At 35.5% G+C, this 22,302-nt stretch overlaps 1 protein-coding gene and 1 pseudogene across 1 annotated transcript in view; both read left to right on the top strand.

Annotated features, from left to right (window-relative positions):
* LOC105950280 (pleckstrin homology (PH) domain-containing protein) overlaps window positions 1-15,370 on the top strand; it is a 42,338-nt gene extending 26,968 nt beyond the window's left edge. Inside the window, exons 41-64 of the mRNA XM_088818756.1 lie at window positions 775-931; window positions 1,100-1,369; window positions 2,686-2,883; window positions 3,673-3,715; window positions 4,576-4,688; window positions 4,844-5,302; window positions 5,761-6,534; window positions 6,630-6,703; window positions 6,796-7,141; window positions 7,212-7,310; window positions 7,379-7,534; window positions 7,735-7,916; window positions 8,706-9,224; window positions 9,746-9,923; window positions 10,034-10,170; window positions 10,939-11,065; window positions 12,161-12,382; window positions 12,453-12,812; window positions 13,154-13,312; window positions 13,421-13,693; window positions 13,774-13,989; window positions 14,090-14,142; window positions 14,520-14,628; window positions 14,727-15,370. Coding sequence (XP_088674882.1) covers window positions 775-931; window positions 1,100-1,369; window positions 2,686-2,883; window positions 3,673-3,715; window positions 4,576-4,688; window positions 4,844-5,302; window positions 5,761-6,534; window positions 6,630-6,703; window positions 6,796-7,141; window positions 7,212-7,310; window positions 7,379-7,534; window positions 7,735-7,916; window positions 8,706-9,224; window positions 9,746-9,923; window positions 10,034-10,170; window positions 10,939-11,065; window positions 12,161-12,382; window positions 12,453-12,812; window positions 13,154-13,312; window positions 13,421-13,693; window positions 13,774-13,989; window positions 14,090-14,142; window positions 14,520-14,628; window positions 14,727-15,068 — 5,566 coding nt within the window. The 3' untranslated portion in view covers window positions 15,069-15,370. The remainder of the gene's footprint in view (window positions 1-774; window positions 932-1,099; window positions 1,370-2,685; window positions 2,884-3,672; window positions 3,716-4,575; window positions 4,689-4,843; window positions 5,303-5,760; window positions 6,535-6,629; window positions 6,704-6,795; window positions 7,142-7,211; window positions 7,311-7,378; window positions 7,535-7,734; window positions 7,917-8,705; window positions 9,225-9,745; window positions 9,924-10,033; window positions 10,171-10,938; window positions 11,066-12,160; window positions 12,383-12,452; window positions 12,813-13,153; window positions 13,313-13,420; window positions 13,694-13,773; window positions 13,990-14,089; window positions 14,143-14,519; window positions 14,629-14,726) is intronic.
* Window positions 15,371-19,128: 3,758 nt separating this feature from the next.
* LOC148770545 (uncharacterized) lies at window positions 19,129-21,041 on the top strand (annotated as a pseudogene).
* Window positions 21,042-22,302: the final 1,261 nt, after the last annotated feature.

Raw genomic sequence — 22,302 nt, forward strand, 5'->3', positions numbered from 1 at the left:
GTTCCCCCATATGATATAAATCAAGGCAGAGACTTTGATACAATGGACTTCTCTGACAACCACTTAACATTTATTTATCTTTTGTCATAATGTTTTTATAACCAAGTTTCTAGAATTTCCTCTTGAACCCACTTATGAATGCTTCTTTTCTTTTTTTCTTTTCTTTCTGAGACACTACAAGTAGTTGTTGTAGAGACTGATCTAGTGGACTGAACACAATATGGAGTTAAATGGAACCCTATCATCAATATTTAGGAACTTAAGGCTATTAGATCCTATTGGGGCGATGTATATAAGACAACTTGGGGGTGCGAGTTGAGTAGTCACAAATAGAGGTAGATCAGGTATTTGTGTTATCACATATCCGTCATTCTTTATTAATATCTAGATCTTTGTTCAAAGCCCACAATCAATTCTGAAACAAAATTACTGTCACACTGAACAAGCTCCTGTGAGCAAAGTTTATTCTTATAGAAGAATTCTTATCTTACACTCAATAAGCGGCATTCTTTTGTGCTTTGTGTTGTTGCATCGACCCTCCTATTTCTCACCGAAAACATTTTCCATGATAAAGGACTGGCGATGAGTAAAAGCACAAAATAAAAAGTTTGTTACTCTTTGATGCAGCAAAATAGGTTGTGGTTGGTCTCATGGCACCACCACACACAAATATGCATTCCCTAGCTTATTTGCTGTGTTCACTATGATTAGTTGCATACGTACTTTTGTTTTGATCATTTTAATAAATGTTTATTGTGTATCTTTTGTGTATAGGTACCAAAATAATCCTAATACTCCTGGTGTAGCTTCTGAGCTGCGAATTATTTCTACACGAGATCTGAATTTCAATGTGTCCGTTTCCAATGCCAATATGATTTTACAAGCCTATGCAAGCTGGAACACTCTCAGCCACATCCAGGAATCATACGGGGTTGCTCTTATCTCTTGTTTTAGACAAACTTATGATGTTTGCATGGTTGTTATTTTTGCTGATAGGACTTGCATTAATTGTTAGAGTAACGGCCATTCTGCATGTGACAGAGATATATTTATCATGAAAATGTTCCCCCGTAAACTAGAGTTTTAATTTTGTCGACAGGAATTAAATTCTCAGACTAGTGATGGCAGCTCTACGGTTGCTGTTCATCAAAAAAGAAATGAATACATTGTTCCCCAGAATAAACTCGGGAAAGACATTTTCATCAAAGCTTCTGAAGTCAGAGGACTTCCTGACATAATCAAAATGCCAGCAGGAGACCAAAAGGCACTGAAAGTTCTGCTTCCGAAGAATATGCTGGATTCTCATTTGAGAAGGAGTCTTCTTAAGAAACAGCGCCTGATGGTAACCATTATTGTGGCCGAAGCAGAGGTGTGTTCTTTCAAAGGCCCTTTTCTATTTCTTCAAGCAACTTCTCTTGTTATTGTCGCGACTCTTCCAATATATTTACCCCCTCTAACTATTCTGGTTCTGAAACCTAATTTTCAATTGGCGTCAACTTTGGGTCGTCTTGCAAGATGGATAAAACTCAATTTATGAGTTTCTTTGCTCGTCTTGCAGCAGTAGAATTGACATGTTGGTTATATGACTTATTGAAGTAAAGCATTTCTAATTACCTCATAATATAAATAAAGAGGTTACTTAATATGATATTAGATCTCGGCCACCTATTGATAGAAATATTTGTTGTAGATACCAAGGAAGGTGTTTGGCTTGAAATTTTTTACCAACAAGAATATATGAACAAGTATATACACCCCCCTATGTTCATCTTCCTAATTCGGATGAGGTGGTCATTCAACATTGCAGCTTGTACTGAATTATGGTGCGAGTCTATTTTTGTATAACCAGGATCCTTTTTTTCATTTCTCTTAATTAACATCTGATCCCATCCTTCAGTCATTTCTCTATAAAACATTGTAGTTTTTTGCCAAAATTAGCTGCAGTGCTTTTCTTGGGTTGCTTCAATATGATGGCCTGTTAGGTATTTCTTCTTTTGCAAGTCTATCTAATGCAACTTCCAGAAAATAAGTAGGAAACAAGTAGATTGTCTGTCCACTTGTAACACACTGGCCAAAAAAGGCATTTCCATAATACAAAATAAATGTGCTAACAATTGTTTACGATGATCATTGAAGAAGCAGGAAGTTTGAAGAACTTGCAAGTCATAGATGAATAGTGTAGAAGTTTGCCATCTGTCGCTCTTGTATTGTGGTCAGTTCCATGCATCATAAACTAGGATTGTCCATAGCAAATAAATTGGTTTTTTTGTTATTGGACAACTCCCGAATGAATGGAACAGTACAAATTAATGATGTCCAGAACCTGACTTGAGATTAAAATAAATAGAAGGTCGCTGATAGAAAATTAAATGAAGAATGAAGAAAACCGGGGAAAGGTGAGAGTTTTTTAGATGCTACTACTCGGCCCCCGTGTTTGGAGCCTTTCCGTTTGGCACCACTATTATTTTGTTATCCAGAATAATTATCTATTAATGAAAGTACAAAATTAGAAGTTCGTGAAAACCCCTGGTACAGCCGCACTATATATCCAATGTGAAACTATTATCAATAATATCAGAACCATTAGCATCATGAGTTCTTTTCAAAGCTTTTCGTGAAACTATTTTCCATTATCATCTTGGTTGATTCTCATCCTGCATCTATGTCCTCTGCTTGAATATGCAGCTTCTGAAGCTTGAGGGGTTATCCTCCCATGAGTACAGTGTTGCAGTCCGTGTTTATGAAGATGAGAGTCAACCTGGTCAAGCACATCTAAACCAACAAAATGCACGAACTTTCGGAACTGGATCAGATGGCTGTGAATCTTCAGAAGTTGAATATGTGAAATGGAATGAAGTATTTTTCTTCAGAGTTGATTCAGTGGTTTGTACCTACATAATCTTCTTAAATTGTTACATTATGCATACATATATATATATATATATATATATATATATATATATATATATATATATATATATATAGGATATACTTTCTTAGTTGTTCTGGATCTACTGCGATATATGTAATGTATATTCACATCCATCTATGTGCTTATATATATGAAAAAAATTCTAGAATTGCGGTTTACTCTTCTTTTCCCTTTTAAATGGCGTAGATAGCTTCCATAACATTATATTTGATTGGTTTTTGCCTGATCACTGAATTTGACATTATCTTTTTGTCAGTGTCGTGTTCAGCTACATTTGCCCTTTATTAAGTGCAGGTCTTATTCTTTTGCATATTTACCTTTTAGTACAATCTCATTAAATCTGTTTGGTGGAGATCAGCAGTTCTCTAGTATGAATCTTTGCACTACATATATCTTGAAGACTAACAAATACTTTCTGTCATGTTAGTAATAATCCAAATATAGTGGATCCATATGCCAGAAACCTAGATATAGAGATCAAATTCTTTGGAGAAAATTAAAGGAATAGGATATAACTAGTTGCACTATAGATGAATTATCAAGTAAATGACAACATGAAGACTAATTTTCCTGCTGCTTGTATCGTTCTTTAGATGCATAGCATCTGGCCTAGATTGTTGTGCATAGTTTTCCTTTTCTTAATATTTTGTAAGGTTATTATTTCGCAGTCTATCCGAGTATCCATCAACTTATGTCACAATCAACACCCAGCTTACTTCCGTCCGTTTTTTCTTTTACAGGATCGCTGCATGGTGGAATTTACTGTACGTGAGACTGGGAGAGGTAAGATTATACTCTCTGTGTGCCTGGCATTTTAACCGTTAAGTCTTTTTTGGAACTATTAACATGTCTTTATGTGCTCTCTCTTGCATCAGCCATCATTTTTAAACTAGAATTGTTATTAATTTCTTGTGCGCAGATTATTCTGACTTTTTTGAATTTGCAGTTTAATTTATTTATAGAATTCTGTTTTTTAAATGTGAATAATGAGTAGAACTTGATTGAGAATGACGTTCTCCCAAACTTGAGTGTCTTTCAGCATGGTGCAGAGGCTGCTTAATTATGATTTTAAATATGAAATTCTAAGCGAAAACATTATCCAGCAAAAATGTAAGGGTGGTTTGGCACTGAAGAATGGTTTGAGGGTTGGAGGATATTACCTTACTCAGTAGGACCTGACAGGGGAGAGGAAGGACCAATTGATCCTTCCCAAACAAATATTTAATTGGTTTAATTTTGGAGGAGTTGAAGGATGTGTTGGACTTGATGGCAAAAAACCATAGTAACCCACCACAGCTGACGCTCTATTAGCCATCTTTCTTGGACAAATTTGTCAACTCTTCTCCAAATCAAGAATTTGGGAAGTGCTTCACGATTATACGTTTTTCCTTTACCTAAACAAGAGAAACCTCAAACCGGAATGGGGGAGCATTAAGAAGTGTTAAAACTTCACAGCACATCCGGAATAACCTATTAACCTGACGAATGATGCATGTCTGGGTTTTCTACTTTTTTTTCCCTTTCTTTTCTGGTTGAGATTTCAGTACAAGTTAGAACGGAAGTCCCAATATAACATTTTTCACAAGCCTATTTATGTTCGTCTCACATGCTTCATGCGCAGTGACTTTCTTTTACCTTTGCAGGTGAGCCAGTTAGCTACTATTCTTCTTCTTTGAAACAGCTGACTAGGTCTGAAGGCACCTCTGCTTCCCTTAACGAGTTTATTTGGCTAGACTTATCCACTGGAGAACCTGCGGTGACTCTCTCTCTCTTGCACACTTACCCAGAAAAATTCCCTTCCACTTCTGTCTATTTTAGTCTTTAAGAGCAGAAACAATGTTTCAACTCTAAAAAACTTAAATGGACCATATTTCGTTTTAACTTCTCGACTTTATTACTTTTTTTATGCAGTTGGGTGTCAGCAGAAAATTTGGTAGAATCAGATGTGCAGTGATTTTGCCGCCTAGATCTCCAACTGAAAACTTTGAAAAATCTTTCGATGAATACAGAAAATCTGGTTTGATTCAGATTAGCCCGACCAGAGAGGGACCATGGACACCATTGAGATTGAACTATGGTTCACCTGTTGCATGTTGGCGATTGGGCTATGATATAGTCGCAAGTGAAGTGAGCATACACGACGGAAACAAATATGTCAACATCAGATCTCTGGTATCAGTTCGTAACAACGTTGACTTTGCTCTAGATATATGCCTCAAGCTCAGAACTGCAGATGGAGATCCTATGTCAATAGCTGGTGAGAAAAACGAGTCCCGGTATGACGGAAGTGAATTTGCAACAGATGAGCTATTTGAATCTCAGAAATACAACGCCACTGTTGGTTGGTTACCGTGTACTAAAGTTGAGGAGGTAATTAGCAAAAAACTTGTATTCATACTGTGAAAACTGAAAACATAAGAGAAACATAATTTGTATCTCCTTTTCAAATCCACTTGTTTCTTTAGTCGATGAACCATATGAAAGAAATTTTGCCTTCCTGTAAATATCATGCTCTATTATATTGATGGTAGTTGTGCTGGAGATAATAATTGGGTTTTGAAGAGCTGATCCCTATTAATATTTTCCTGCGTGAGATCAGAGAGGTGTATGGCATTCAAAATTGTGAACTGAGGGTATTGTTCAGTTTGTACATTGTTATTTTTGTTGACAATATTTGCTAATGTGATGGTTTGTGTTCGCTTGCTGGAAATTACTTTCTTCCAGCGTATATAAAGCATATCCGTGTGGTTCTCTATTATGTCATTTACTTTCCTATATTTATTGATATCAATAATTGATTGATGGTTTACAAAATCTGTTGTGTACAGGAATTATTTGGATTCAGATTGTCGACGGGCTGGGAATGGGTTGATGAGTGGCATGTTGACAATTCATCTGTCAATACAGTTGATGGATGGGTTTATGCCCCAGATTTTGAAAGTTTAAAGTGGCCAGAATCTTATAATGCATTAGAATATGTTAACTATGCCAAGCAAAGGAGGTGGATAAGGAACAGGAAACGGTTGGCTGAGAATTCCGAATCGCAGATAGTTATTGGTCCCTTAAAACCTGGTGAAACTATATCTCTTCCTGTGCGCTGCGTAGCTCAGTCTGCCTTATATTTCTTGCATATAAAACCTTCAAATATAGAAGTTGATAATCAGTATTCATGGAGTTCTGTAATGGATTTGCCTGCTCAGTCACAGGATGGGGAGAGGTCAAAAGAAAATTCTGAAATTTGTGTTTCAGCTCTCACGGAATTTGAGAAACTCTTATATTGCTCTGAAATTAGTGGAAGCTCATCAAGTACTTCACGCGGTATGTGGTTTTGTGTGAGCACACAAGCAACTGAAATTGCGAAGGACATTCATTTTGATCCAGTACAGGATTGGACAATTATGGTCAAATCTCCTGTATCAATTTCCAATGATCTTCCTTTTATGGCTGAAATTTCTCTTCTTGAGATGCAAGGCAGTGGCCATTTTCATTCTTGCTATAGAGGGTTATCTGGTCCTGGGGAGTGTGTCAAGGTGTACAATGCTGACATAAGAACTCCATTGTATTTATCCTTGCTTCCCCAAAGAGGATGGTTGCCACTACATGTCAGTGGGAGAATTTCCATGTCTTTCTTTCTCAAACAATTTTTTTTCTTCAGTAAGACTCTTTTTTAATATGTACCTTTAATATTTTGTTCTAGGAGGCTGTGGTTCTCGCCGATGCTAGCAATACACCTTCAAAGACAATAAGCTTAAGAAGTGCAGTTTCTGGAAGGTATGACGATGTAGTAATGGAGATGCTTTTCTTTCACTGGGAATAAGGCTTCGTTTTTTTGTATTTTTAACCTTTAACAATTTTGTGTGCAGGATTGTTCAGATCATTCTAGAGCAAAACCATAACAGTGGAAGGCCTCTACAACCAAAGATCATCAAAATTTATTCACCATATTGGCTCGGAATTGCAAGATGTCCTCCACTTAGTTTCAGGCTTGTCGATGTTAGTGGTAGAAAGTTGAAGAAGAATCCACTGTCTTTTCATTCCAAAAAGATCAAAGAAGTCATCCTCGAAGAGATTACTGACGAGGAGATACTTGAAGGTTATACAATTGCATCTGCATTGAATTTCAACTCTCTGGGTCTCTCTGCATCTATATGTGAATCTGGAGGAGAGCAGTTTGGCCCTGTTAAAGATCTTTCTCCACTTGGGGACATGGTAAATTTCATTACATTTTGTATCTTATCGGATGGTAGGGTTTATGCTCATCTTGATTTTGTGCCTTTAGGATGGATCCATGGATCTTTTTGCTTATAATGCTGATGGCAATTGTATGCAACTCTTTGTTTCTTCAAAACCTTGCCCCTATCAATCTGTCCCGACAAAGGTAATTATACCATTGGATAAAGTGCAGGTATGTTAACTTCGCGGTTACTTATGCTTCCCTTTTGTCAGGTAATTTCTATTCGACCATTTATGACATTTACAAATAGAGTTGGCCAAGATATATTACTGAAGTTCAGCACTGAAGACGAACCTAAGACTTTGCGGGTGTCTGATACAAGAGTCTCTTTTGTGCATCGTAAAACAGATGGACCTAATGAAATTCAGGTGAGCCAAACACCCTCTTAGTTGTAAGAGTCTGAATAAAAGATAGGGTTGTTTAAATATAAAGCATTGGTGAATAATCGGAAGGAAGATTTGGTCATAAGATTCTGAATAGACCTCTTTCATAATTTCATTTCGGTTATGCATGCACCCTTTACATTAGAAGTATGTTACTCTAATAACACTTTTTGGCCGTTATATAGGTACGGATGTATGATACAGATTGGTCATTTCCTATTCAAATTTTGAAAGAGGACACCATCACGCTTGCTTTAAAGAAAAATGATGGTACACGGAGGTTCTTAAGAACAGAAATACGAGGTTATGAGGAGGGTTCTCGGTTTATAGTTGTATTCCGCCTAGGATCAACTAATGGTCCTATTAGGTACCTTTCATGAATCTTCTACCTCTGCTTTCTTAACTACTTCCACTGCATTTGTAATCTGGTAATAAGCATTTCAGTGGGCAAGAAAAAGCAAAACTTTCATATTTTTGTAGTGGTGTTTTTTTTATTGCCTCTACTTGGGTTTAAAATGTCACAGATCCTTCGGTCATAAGGAGTGAAAAAAACTTGTAGAAAGAAAAAGAAAAGGTCAAGAGCTGCCTTTATTTCCCCCAGTGGATTATTAATAGTGAAATGGAAGATAACATGTCCCTGTTGCTAATTATCAATCTGTTGGCGACAGAAATATTTCCTTGGACAACTCAATTATTTGAGTTAATCCACTAACCAGACACATTAACTATTTGGACAAATTTGCCAAGCTTCATTCCCATGTTACTTTTTCGATTTGTCTCCTTGTCTTAGCAGTTCCCCAAACACCCCTGAAACAATCATTGGGACCTGTAGAGTACCTTCTCTGTTCAGCACAATGAATCTATATGTTTCTGTTTCCAGGCTTGCGGCAAATATGGCTTAGTCTTCCCTTTATGGGGTTCTCTTAACAGTTATCCTCATATCATTATGTGTTTGACATGTTTATTTACTTTCAGCTATTTAATAAAGAAATAGATTGTTGGAATTTCCATCCAGGTGGCAATAGAGGATTAGACTAGGATCAAATAAAATCAGGAGGCATTACAAAAAATACTGCAATATTTAGCTGATTCTGAGATACTGAAATGCTTTTAGTCTTCTAGACACTTCTGATTAGCCATGAATCTTGTTGAACAGGATTGAGAATAGAACAAGAGACAGTGCAATAAGATTCCGGCAAATTGCGTTTGGTGATGATGCTTGGATTCAGTTACCACCACTTTCAACGACAAACTTTTCATGGGAGGATCCATATGGTCAAACAGTGATAGATATTGAAGTTGATAGTGACAATAATGCTGGGGTCTACAAATTTGACTTGAATAAAGCTGGGCTCTTTTCTATTGATGACAGCTCCGGTTTGTTTCTCCATATTGTAAATATTGGTGATATTAAGGTTGTTAGGCTTGTTAACATAGATCCACTGCTTTCAAGATCGAAAGAAGGAAGTGGGTCTATACTGCTGGGGGGCTGTTGGGGAAATTCTCCTATACAGTCTAAGATGCCAGAGCAAGGATCTCCATTAGAACTTATATTAGAGTTGGGCGTCGTTGGCATTTCAATTGTGGACCATAAACCAAGAGAACTGGCCTACTTGTACATGGAGAAATTCTTCATATCCTATTCTACTGGCTATGATGGTGGAACAACAAGCAGGTTTCATATCTCCTTATATTTGGTTTTGTGCATATCTCCTTACATTGTTAGCTATAACATTATCGTATCCTAACAGGTGGTGTCCTCTGAAGGACTTCACCGGAATAATTGTTGCGTCCCTTGATAGCACATTTACATCTTAATCAATACTATTACTTTTTGTTCTATGGGTTTTTCATCTTCAAAAGCCCCACAACTTGGCGGTGTGGGACAAATGCAACTACTAAAAGTTCATATTCTTTTTCTTAATTTTTTTTTTTTTGTTTGTTTGTTTGTGTTCTCAGCAAGTTATTTAATCATTCCTCGCTTATATCCATTGTTGTTTTGAACTCTGGTAATTTATTTTCTGTCTAGAGCATGCTAATCTGCTTGTGAAGTCATGTTCCATTCCTTAGGCAGACTTCAACACTTTTTTCTCAGTTGCTAGCAGCCGATTTTTCTGATCCAATTGTGCATATGAGAAGTAATTTAATTGCACGCTTTCTTGACTGGTTATGTATTACTTTTTTTTCCTTTGCCAGGTTCAAGCTAATACTGGGTTACATGCAGCTAGATAACCAACTTCCTTTGACAGTGATGCCTGTACTTCTGGCACCAGAACAAACTCCTGATGTGCATCATCCAGTTTTCAAGATGACTATAACCGTACGCAATGAAAACCTTGATGGTCTCCAGATCTACCCATATGTTTATATACGGGTAACGTTCTCAAGATCATTCATTCAGTTTCAGGATTGAGCTCAAGTTATTAGACTATGGTATATTATGATTTCATACAAGTTATTCCTAATTCTGTAAGTACCTGACAGGTGATTGATAAAAGTTGGAGGCTTAATATCCACGAGCCAATCATCTGGGCTTTGGTAGATTTCTTCAACAATCTACAATTAGATCGCATTCCTCAAAATTCTAGTGTCACTCAAGTTGATCCCGAGCTACGTGTAGAGTAAGTATCGTTTGATTAACACAAATTCTTCAATTCTTCATCTAGAATTTCGGTCGTCAGATCCTCATGCTTGCTAGAATCTTTATGTGTTTTTTACTTCTGTTTGCTTTAGTACCAATGTTTCTTTTGTCAATGTTAATTTAAAACACTGCATTGGTGCACAAGGAAGCATTGAGGCCCGACGGATGTTTACTTATAATATTATGTGTTTATACTGGGTTCGGGCACAAGGAAGCATTTTCCTGAGGCATTCGAATTTTGAAGTTATGTAGCAGACTACATACTGACTTGAGCTAGCATCATAAAAACTAATGTGATGATTCTGTTTGCTAGTTCGTCTGACTCTAAGTCGATGAACTTATGTTCTAAGTATCCTAAGTTTTGGGCATCTATCTGCGTTCTCTAGTATTTCTGAAAAATTATCATCTTCGTTCTAAATTTGAATGAAATTGTTTCTATTCATACCATCCTCTCTATCATTTTGCAGGATTACGCTACATTAATGTTTCTAGTACTTTTATCTTTTGTTTTCTGTTTGTGACTTTCTTTTTCCTATTTTTTAATGTATTTAGAAGATTATCAATATTTGGCATCATATGTGATAGCTGTATAGATTAGATAACCCCTCTAGTATTGTGAAGGGTACCATGCTTCATGCTTGTATTAGCATTAAACACTATGTTAGCCTGTCATCAGCAGATTTTTGCTACGCAGATGACTATGATTTTAGAATAAATGTATAATCAAATACCATCCTTGTCGTTTCAGCTTGATCGACATATCTGAGGTCAGATTGAAGGTTTCTTTGGAGACTGCACCAGATCAAAGACCACATGGGCTTCTGGGTGTATGGGGTCCCGTTCTTTCTGCTGTTGGGAACGCATTTAAAATTCAGGTTTGATGTTTCTGTTTGCATTATGGATGAAGTAGCTATTATAGCTCTAGGTCAAAATGTTCCTATCGTTAAGTGTGACTATCCTTGTTTTCTTGGTTTTTTATTCTTTTGGACTTCCAATTGGAAAACAAAACGATCTTGATATTATCAAACAGCAAAAGAATATGTTTACTCGATTCTAGCTTCATGCTCGGGTAATTCATATTTATTTGCAGTTATAGACTAAATTATGTTGTTGTGCTTTAGGTTTTGCATTGATAACCTTTGACTTGGACACAATTTACTTGTTTGTTGTCTCGTCTCTTATGCTTATATTGGAAGTTTAAGCAGAAAAAAGATGATTTATTTTTTTGGATGTCAGGAATTTTTGGATAATCTGAGAAAATGAATGCAGGTAATTCAATTAATACAGATCAAAGATTGTAAGCCTATAAAAACAGCTCTAGGAAAGAGTTAACTTCAGAGTAAATATGTTACAAATTTTCAGCTGAAGACTATTTCCTTGTGATACACTAAAGTAAACACCTATATTATTTTTCACAATATATCTGGTAACGTATTTTAACAGAGTACTCTATAAAAAAAAAATTATTTTGAATTTTCTAGGTGTATCATATGCTAATGTAATACATGCATTAACAAACTTCATGTTAATGTAAAATGTTGTAATAAATAATCAATATTAAAAAGTTATGTAAAAAATAAAGGTGCCTCTGAGGCTGTAGCAAGATAAAAATGGTACAAATCCTGAATTCCTCCATGGAAATTAGTTTTTTTATCTGGATTTTTAATATGACTTGGGAAAGCGTGTTTCTTATGTTTATACCGAGATTCTGAATCATGTTAACAAGCTGTTGGAAATTTTCAGTTCATGTAGGTGTTGACTTCCTCCCTTTTAGTTGTCTATTTTATTGGTTATGTTCTAGTGTTACTTATTTCTGTAGTTCATACTAAGACATCCGTTGGCACCTGTTTGCTTTTCAAGTCATTTCTTTGTTAGAAGAAACAAAAAAAAAATGAATTAGTGGAACATGATTAGGAACTACTTTTGCAATCAGAATATGTGAGATGTTAATAGTAATGTCTGTATGTCAGGTTCATCTTCGGAAAGTAACACACAAAGACAGATTTCTGCGGAAGAGTTCTGTGATTTCTGTCATTGGGAACCGCATATGGAGAGATCTGATTCATAATCCATTACATTTAATTTTTTCGGTTGATGTACTTGGCATGACAAGCTCCACCTTGGCTTCTCTTAGCAAAGGTTTTGCAGAGCTCTCAACTGATGGTCAATTTCTGCAGCTACGTTCGAAGCAGGTAACATTTTCTCAGTATTTCCTCAATCATAGGACATGAAGTTCTAACTGACTTTGAGCAATGGACATAGGTGTGGTCAAGAAGGATTACCGGTGTTGGTGATGGGATTGTACAAGGAACCGAAGCTCTTGCTCAAGGTTTTGCTTTCGGAGTGTCAGGGGTTGTGAGGAAACCTATGGAGAGTGCTAGACAAAATGGTCTACTGGGCCTTGCTCATGGGCTGGGACAAGCTTTCTTGGGTTTTTTTGTACAGCCAATGAGTGGAGCCTTAGATTTTTTCTCTTTGACTGTTGATGGAATTGGTGCAAGTTGCTCCAGGTGCTTAGAAATTCTCAATAACAAGAGAAATTTCCAACGAGTACGAAATCCACGGGCATTTCATGCTGACAACGTACTAAGAGAGTACTCTGAGAGGGAGGCACTCGGTCAGGTATCAGTAGTTTCATTGAACTCATAATATTCAAATGCATGCTCATAGTTTGATACTTTTGATTGCTTTTGGCGTGTATGTATACCAGAAGCACTTCTGATGCGTTAAGATGCATGTATCTTACAGATACACTACAAACAACGAAAATGAAATTTCTCTAATTTATGACATAGAACTATGAAGTGAATTTCCATTAAGAAATAGTTGACACTAAGCCTGATAATTTTGAGATCTCAGCTTAGCGTAGTAGAAAGCATTAATATTTCATTTGGAGAAAACTGACTGTTCTTTTCTTTTAATATAAAATCGGGTCATTCTGACCTGTTATATTTTGTTTCTAGATGATACTTTACCTTGCGGAAGCAAGTCGGAGTTTTGGATGTACCGAAATTTTCAAAGAGCCATCAAAATATGCCTGGTCAGATTGCTATGAAGAGCATTTTGTGGTACCATATCAACGGATTGTTTTAGTGACTAATAGGAGGGTCATGCTGCTGCAGGTAGTCACTGGATACGTTTTTTCTGTTCTTAGTTTTAACTTATCTTTCGTTTTGCATGCAATAATCATTCTTATTTTGATATTGAACCCCATTGTTTTTGTATGGAAGTGTTTGGTCCCTGATAGGATGGACAGAAGGCCCTGCAAGATAATGTGGGATGTGCCATGGGCAGATGTTATGTCACTTGAATTGGCCAAAGCTGGTTTACCCATGCCTTCTCATTTAATCATCCACCTGAAAACCTTTAAGAGGGGTGAGAGCTTTGTTCGGGTGATCAAGTGTAATACAGAAAATTTGTTAGATGAAATTGAGCCGCAAGCAGTTAGAGTATGCTCAGTGGTGTATAAGATGTGGAAGGCACACCAGAACGATAATAAACAGGTCTTGAACTCACCATCAAGTTAATATTTTTATTTGGTGAAACAGTTATGTTATGTCATAATGTTTTATCATATCCATAGGTTCCTTCAAGCCAAAGGCATGTATCTTTTTCACGGAACAAAGTTGATGCAAGGGAATCTCATAAACTGCACAGAGCCATCATCACATCCACAGAAATTTCATCTTCAGGTTCTGTTTCCAACGAACGGAGATTTATCGAACATAGTGTCATTTTTTCTAAGATTTGGAGCAGTGAGCGAGAATCAAAAGGTCGATGTACCTTGTGTCGGAAGCAGGTCAGTTGTATCAACCTTAATTTTTGCCACAATTATTAGCTATTATTTGATATCCAAAATATCAGTTAGATTCTCAGACATTTTCTTTTCCATCATCTAGAGTTTGGACAGCGAAGAAATTTGTAGTATCTGGCGGCCGATTTGCCCTGATGGGTAAGTTCTGATGTCTTCTTGTTCAACAATCTAATATTGAATCAATCTTTCTTTGAATAAGAAATACGATACGGACATCTGCTGCCCTCTTTGATATCAGTCCCAAGATTTACATTGTCAATTGATTTTTTGATTAGCTTGATTGCCAATGAATGTAGAATGGAAAATTATCAGAAGCAGATGTTTTGCCAATTTTGGTCAACAAATTTTACTTGCATCTTTTGAGCATAATTTCTCATTGAACAATTTCTCGTCCTGAAATTTTTTTCAGTAAATACTAAATAGTACTAGTGTGATTCTTGACAGTAAGCTTTTCTTCCACCTTGCGGTAGTGTTATTAGTGTCATCTCCACTAATACAGTGTCTTTACTTATCAGGTATGTCTCAGTTGGGGATATAGCTCGTTCTGGCATCCATCCTCCCAATGTTGCTGCTATTTATCGTAAATCTGATAATTTGTTTGCCTTCCCAGTAGGCTACGACCTGGTAAAACATCCTTCACAACTCAAAGTTGATTTAGATTTGAGCATTCTCGAGTTTCCACTGATAAAGAGTATACTGAAATTATTATGATATTTGTGCAGGTCTGGAGAAACTGCTTAGATGACTACAAAAGTCCTGTATCGATTTGGCATCCACGTGCTCCAGAGGGATTTGTCTCTCTTGGATTTATTGCTGTACCTGATTTTGCAGAGCCAGAACTCGAATCTGTGTACTGCATTTCTGAATCTGTTTGCGAAGAGACAACGTTCGAAGAGAAAAAGATTTGGTCGGCAGCTGAGTCGTATCCATGGGCGTGTCATATTTACCAAACACATAGTGATGCTCTTCACTTGGTTGCTTTGAGACATCCTCGTGAAGAGTCTGATTGGAAGCCTAAAAGGGTTCTTGATACCCTCCCACAACAATTATCCGATGCCCGATGATTTTGCCTTCTTATAATTTCTGAGGGTTCAAGTTGCTCTTACTGCCAAGCTTGAGGAGAGATTTATCACTTATTCAATCTACTTTTTGGAATGTGAGCGACGAACAATCAATTACTTCATTGGTGATCTTTGTTGTGTTTTCAAATCTATTTTGATTGTGGATTTTATTCATTGAGATGCTTCATAAAAATGCACGGCGATGTACCCAAATAGTTTGTGCTGATTGAGTTGGGATCAAACCTTGTACATTTTGATTTTGATTTCCAGAATTGTTATGGATTTATCGATCTTTGATTTTGTTATGTTTTTTGATTGTTAATGCTTTTGATAATTTGGCCAGTTTAATTGATTGTAAATGGTAATGAACTCGAGAGATGATTTCTTGTTGGATTTAGGAAATGCGTCGACTATATGCAATCGCAAAAATTATTTAGGGTAAGATCAAATTTAATTTTTCACCAAATGAATTATTAAAAGACTATCATACCCTTACTAAAATATAAAATCCACAATTACAAAAGAGACTTGCTATTTACGGTTTGAAAATTGCTATTTGCGGTTTATAACAAAAAATATTTCCTCTCTCTAAAACCCCAAAAAATTCCAAAAACCCTCAAAAACGCGTAAAAGCCCAAGTTGGGCGTGCAAGCTGCATTTGGGCGCCCGAGTTGGTCGTCCAGTGCAAAAAAAAAAAAAAAACTTTTTAATTGAACACCCAAGATGAGCGCCCAAGGCGTTCCAACATGTTTTTGCGGAAAAAAAAAGGCCTACAAATCGATTTGTAGGGCTTTTTAACATGAAATTGTTTTCGTAATCGACCTATCCAATACATATTACACATAAAAGAGTCGAAATTACATCAAAAAATCGAAGCCCAACCCTTCTTCAAGCTTGATTTCGAATTTTCGATTTTTTTTTTTTTTTTTATATTTGCAGTTTGGGGGGTTTTAGGATTTTTTTGGAATTTTAGAGAGATAAAGTGTTTTTTTGTTATAAACCGCAAATAGCAATTTTCTAACAGTAAATAGCATTTCATTTACAAAATGACTGCACCTATTTGCAATCTCAAAATTTCAAAGGGCAAGACCTTACTTCATGCAAGACCAAAATATAGATAAATTTACTAAGAGCAAGACTGTAAATTACAAATATAACCTCAATATTAATTTTGATATTATTAATTCAAAAAATGCTTAATTGCTATTGCATGACAAAAAAAAAATTAAAAAATGAAAAATAACCATTCTTCTTCACTAACAAAACCCAACCTCTTCTTCTTCACTATCATTCTACACATTTTTTTCCAAAAAACTCTTTCATATTCTTCAAAAACCTTCATTAAACAAATCCCCAAATCTTACTAAAACTTGAAATGGCGGACATTATGGAAACAAAAAACATCAATAAGGATGATTCTAAGGTCGAAGAACACAATGGGATAAGAAATGTTGTACTTTATTTAGCTTTGTGATCGTTTTTTTCGTTTTTCGAAAATAATTTCGCGTACACAAAAATTCGACGTTTACAGGTCGATGTTTAGCAATAAAAACGACTTTACAGCGTCGGTTTTTTTAGTTTCTGAAAAAATCGACGCCAGCATGTCGTTTTTATTGCTAAAAATTGACATAGTGATGTCGAATTTAGAACAAAATATCGACACACAAATATGGAAAAAAATGCAAATAATAGACAACAACCTATTGTCGAAATTTAGTGAAAATTTTGACACCAATGTGTCGAAATTTTACAAAAAAATCAACAAGTACAGGTTGATATTTTTAAAACCACAACTCCTTTAACAATGGTGGTGGAATCTAACCCTAAAATCATCCACTATGTTCTAAATGGACTTGTGGCGACTGTCGACTGCAACGGCGACAACGGTGGTGGTCGACTTCATCGGCAACGGCGAATCTGCAAGTGGTTATCTTCTTCTCTCCCTCCCGTTCTTCAATTGTGTTGGTTTTTTTTTTCTTTTTTTTTTCTTTTTTTAATTTGGTCTTGCAAGAGTAATTGGTATAATTAGGTTTTATTTTGTTTGTATTTTACTAAGGTCGTTATAGTCTTTTTACACTTAATTTGGTATAAAATTTAATCTGGTCTTGCCCTAAATAAATTTTGCGATTGCATATAGTCGACGCCTAACAAAATTCAACAACTTTCTTTGTGCAAGACCCACACAAGCAAAATCCATTTCATCTTCCTCACAAACCCATTTCACAAAAAATCTTCAAAAAAAAATCTTCATCTTCTCCAAAAATTCTCAACACCCAAAACCATCAAATCTGACTAAACATGCAAATGATAACATTATGGAGTCACGAGACATCAATATGTAAAATTCTATAAAAAAAAACGTAGAAAACAAACTATGAATGAATGTATTTTTATAGTTAGGTGATCGATTTTTAAGTTTTCAAAAAAAAAATCGCGCAGTCAAAATTCGACATATACATGTCGATTTTTGTCACAAAATTCGACATTTCGATGTTAATTTTTAGCAAAAAATCGACATCAACTGTAGATGTCGATTTTTGTGACAAAAATCAACATCTAGTTTTTTGCCGAAAAATCGACATCTAGCTAAATGTCGATTTTTCACCAAAAATTCAACATATAGAGGTCGAAATTTCTTCTTCTTCTTCTTCTTCTTCTTCTTCTTCTTCTTCTTCTTCCTCCTCTTCTGGTTCTTCTTCTTCCCCGTCCCCATATTTTTCTTCTTCATGCTTTTCTTCTTCTTCTCTTCTTCCTTCTCCTCCTTCATCATTCATCCTTCCTCCATCTTATTCTTCTCTTCCTTTTCAAGCATCCGCGGTTGGGCGGTGGCAATTCTTCGGCGGCGGCAATTCTTCTCGCCTTGTGTTCTTCTCGTCTTCCGCTAGAACATTCCCTTTCGTTTTTGAATTTCTCTTCTTTCTTTTTTTTTCTTTTTGGTCTTGCAATAGTAATTAGGTCTAATTTGAGTAAATAATATCAAAATCAATATTGGGGTTATATTTGTAATTTTCAGTATTGTTCTTAGTAAATTTATGTCTATTTTGGTCTTGCATCAAGTAAGGTCTTGCCCTTAGAAATTTTGAGATTGTAAATAGGTGCAGCCTTTAGAAAAAGTTGTGACTAGTTGGCATACTAGTTTCAATATGTGTAAGACGAAATAAAAGGTCACAAAAAAAAAATCTATTTTATTAAGGATGAAATGACAAATATGCCCATTAGTTAAATTACCTTTTGTTTGTTCATGCAAGATCAACAATAGATTAATTATTTTGCAAGAATATAAAAGTAATAATAATAACCGCCCCCTAAAACCCTTCCCCTTCCCCGTCGTCCATGCCAGTCCTTCGCAAACTCGCCGTCCAAGTACCGTCGATGCCGCAAGCTCGTCGTCGACCGCCGCCATAACCGACATAAACCCACCTAACAACTAAGATTAATCCATTGCTAATACTTTATTTTTCAACCTTAACAAAAAAAAGTGGAAACAAATTAAAATTGAAATTGTTTATAATCGACATCAAGATATCCAAAATATATGCTGCAAATTGACACCTTAGTGTCGATTTTTTGGCAACCAAATCGACATGTTGGTTATGTCAAGTTTGGTGCCAACAAAATCAACATCAAGATGTCGAAAAATATGCTGCAAATCGATACCTTAGTGTCGATTTGTTAGCAACCATATCGACATGTTGGTTGTGTTGAGTTTGGGGCTAAAAAATCGACATCAAGATGTGGCAATATATATGCTGCAAATCAACACCTTAGTGTCGATGTTTTGACAACCAAATCGACATGTTGGTTATGTCGAATTTGGTGCCAAAAAATCAACATTTTACTATCGATTTTTAGTTACTAATTTCGATATGTAAATGTCGAACGGGTCTGCGTGATTTTTTTCTTTAAAAAACGAGTATAGCTAGAAAACTCATAAATGCATATCTTCTTGGATCCTTTTACCATAGAATCTTCCATTTTGATGTCATTTGATTCCATACTTTCCCTTTTTGTAAGGTTTTTTGTTGAGTTTTGGGGGTTTTGAATGTTTAAGTTTTTGGTGTTATGGAGGAGGAAGAAGAAAGGTTTTGGATGGTTTTCGAAGATGGAGAAGATGGTTTGGTCTTGTGGTCTTGTGATAGAGTTTTTGTGGTTTTTGAGTTTATGGTATTGCATCATTTTAATTTTTCTGGTTATCTTCCTCCTAGTTATAACAAATTGAGAACCACATTACTCAAACAAGAAAAGACGCATGTCGAGAGATTGTTAGAGCCGATCAAGAGCATATGGTCAGAAAAAGGGGTTAGCATCGTGAGTGATGATTGGAGTGACCCACAAAAAAGGCCGTTGATTAATGTTATGCTTGTTTCTGACTGTGGGCCGATGTTTATCAAGGTTGTTGATTGTTCTGGTGAAGTAAAAGATAAAAACTTCATCGCGGGTTTATAGAAAGAAGCTATCGATGAGGTGGGGCATCAAAAAGTGGTCAAAATCATTACTGATAATGCGAGCAGTTGTAAGGCACCTAGTGAACTCATTGAAGGTTGATATCCTCATTTGTTTGGACTCTTTGTGTTGTTCACACTCTGAATCTAGCTTTGAAGAATATCTGTTCAGCTAGAAATGTGAAATCCAATCAAGAGACATATGATTTGTGTAGTTGGATCACCATTATATTGTTCATAGGATGTTGTGCAAGTCAAAAAATTTATCGTGAATCATTTGATGAGGTTGGCTATGTACCTTTAAAGTTGCTTTCAGTTGCCGACACTTGTTTTGCGTCTATTGTTGTCATGCTTAAAAGATTTAAGCTTATCAAACGTGCTTTAAAACTATATGTGACAAGTAACCAATAGATAGAATACCGAGAAGATGATCAAAGCAAATCAAAATTTGTCAGGGCACAATGTTGAATGAAGAGTGGTGGAAAAAAGTTTCATATATTCTAGCCTTCATTGAACCTATATGTGAGATGATTAGAGTTTGTGACATGGATAAGCTATGCCTTCATTTGGTTTATGAGATGTGGGATGCTATGATTGAAAAGGTGAAGAAAGATATTTATGACCATGAGAAAAAATCGATGTATGGGTTTTCTGCTTTCCTTGATGTGATCCAACAAATTCTAGTTGACGGATGGGCAGAAAACAATACTCCTCTTCATTGTCTTGCTCACTCTCTAAACACTAAGTGAGTTTTTAATTAATTATATTTGTTCGTTATGTGTTATTCTACTATTTATTTTATTTTATTATTTATGACTTTTTTTTTCTTGAAGGTATTACAGTGAAAAATGGATTTTGGAGGGACAAGATATGGATTGGCACTTCATATGGATGGGAAAGTTTCATCCGAAAGAATCAAATATTTTAGAAGATTTTTTCCAACTATAGAGGAGCGTACGAATGCAATTGATGAATTTGCAAATTTCTCTCTCAAGACTGGGTCATTTGGAGATCAAGATTCGATTGTGCGTAGATATGATATTGAGCCTAGGAAATGGTGGGCATGTTATGGTTCGGGTGCTCCTTTACTTCAAAAGTTAGCTTTCAAAGTGCTCGGATAACCTAGTTATGCATCTTGTTCCGAGAGGAATTGGAATACTTATTTCTGCGTTCATTCATTTAGAAAGAATAAGTTAAATCCTAAACGTGCGGAGGATTTGTTCTTCATTCATACCAATCTTCATCTTTTGTCTAGAAATAGCACTCAATATTATGATGAGAAGACAAAAATGTGGGATTTGGGTGGAGATGATTTTGGCAATATAGAAGATGTAGGAGTTCTTGATATTGCTCAACTTTCAATGGATGAACCCGAATTGGAGGGTGTGATTATGTGGATACTGGGAATGTGAGGGATGGTGCTTATTGAATTTTATTATGTTTTTTATTTTTTTAATTAAGACTCGAATTAAGTATTTGAATGTTGAAATTTGTAAACGTTATCTTTTTGGATTTTAGATTTTGGATTGTTCAATGTTTGATTGTTTGTTGATTAATTAATTAGTTTTTTGTTTAAGTTTTTAATGTTAAATTGTTAGTTGTTAAGGTGGCGACTATATGCAATCGGAAAATTTACTTAGGGCAAGACCAAATTCAATTTTATACCAAATTAAGTGTAGAAAGACTGCAATGACCTTTGTAAAATACAAATAAAATAAAACTTAATTCTATCAATTACTCTTGCAAGACCAAATTTAAAAAAAAAAAAAAAAAAAAAAAAGAAAAAACACAATTGAAAAACGGGAGGGAAGAAAGAAGAGGACCACTTGCAGATTCGCCGCCTCGCCGTTGTCGTCGCCGATGAAGTCGACCACCGCCTTGTAAAATTTCGATACACTGGTGTCAAATTTTTCACTAAATATCGACAATAAGTTATTGTCGATTATTTGCATTTTTTTCGACATTTGGGTGTCGATATTTTGTTCAAAATTCGACATCTATGTGTCGATTTTTAGCAATTAAAACAACACGATGGCGTCGGTTTTTTCAGAAACTGATAAATTCGACTCTAGAATGTCGTTTTTATAGCTAAATATCGACCTGTAAACGTCGAATATTTGTGTACGGACAATTATTTTCGAAAAACGTGAAAAACGATCAGAAAGCTAAAAAAAAGTACAATGTTTCTTATCCCATTTTGTTCTTCGACCTTAGAATCATCCATATTGATGTCTTGTGTGTCCATAATGTCCTCATTTGCATGTTTTACTAAGATTAGGGGGTTTTGTTTGATGAGGGTTTTTGGAGAATATGAAAGAGTTTTTTTGGAGAAAATGTGTAGAATGATTGTGAAGAAGAAGAGGTTGGGTTTTGATGGTGAAGAAGAATGGTCATTTTTCATATTTTTTTTTGAATTTTTTTTTTTGGACTTGCAATAGCAATTAGGCTTTTTTTGAATTGATAATATCAAAATTAATATTGGGGTTATAATTGTAATTTTTAGTCTTGCTCTAAATAAATTTATCTATATTTTTGGTCTTGCATGAAATAAGGTCTTGTATTTAGAAATTTTGATATTGCAAATAGGTACAGCCAATTGTTAATTGTTAATTTCATGTGGTGTTTACCTGTAAATATATGATGAACGGTTCTTTACATTCATTTATATAGAGGATTTATATTCAAACATTTCCTAATTTAGGATCTCTTTATTTGTGTAATTGCATTGATTGTGTAATTACTCTTATTAATTGGCATGATTTCCTTATCTATTTAGGGAGCACATCTTTCAGATC

This window comes from Erythranthe guttata, chromosome 5, assembly GCF_056151865.1.
Source record: "Erythranthe guttata isolate IM_541 chromosome 5, IM_541, whole genome shotgun sequence".
NCBI classification, from domain to species: domain Eukaryota; kingdom Viridiplantae; phylum Streptophyta; class Magnoliopsida; order Lamiales; family Phrymaceae; genus Erythranthe; species Erythranthe guttata.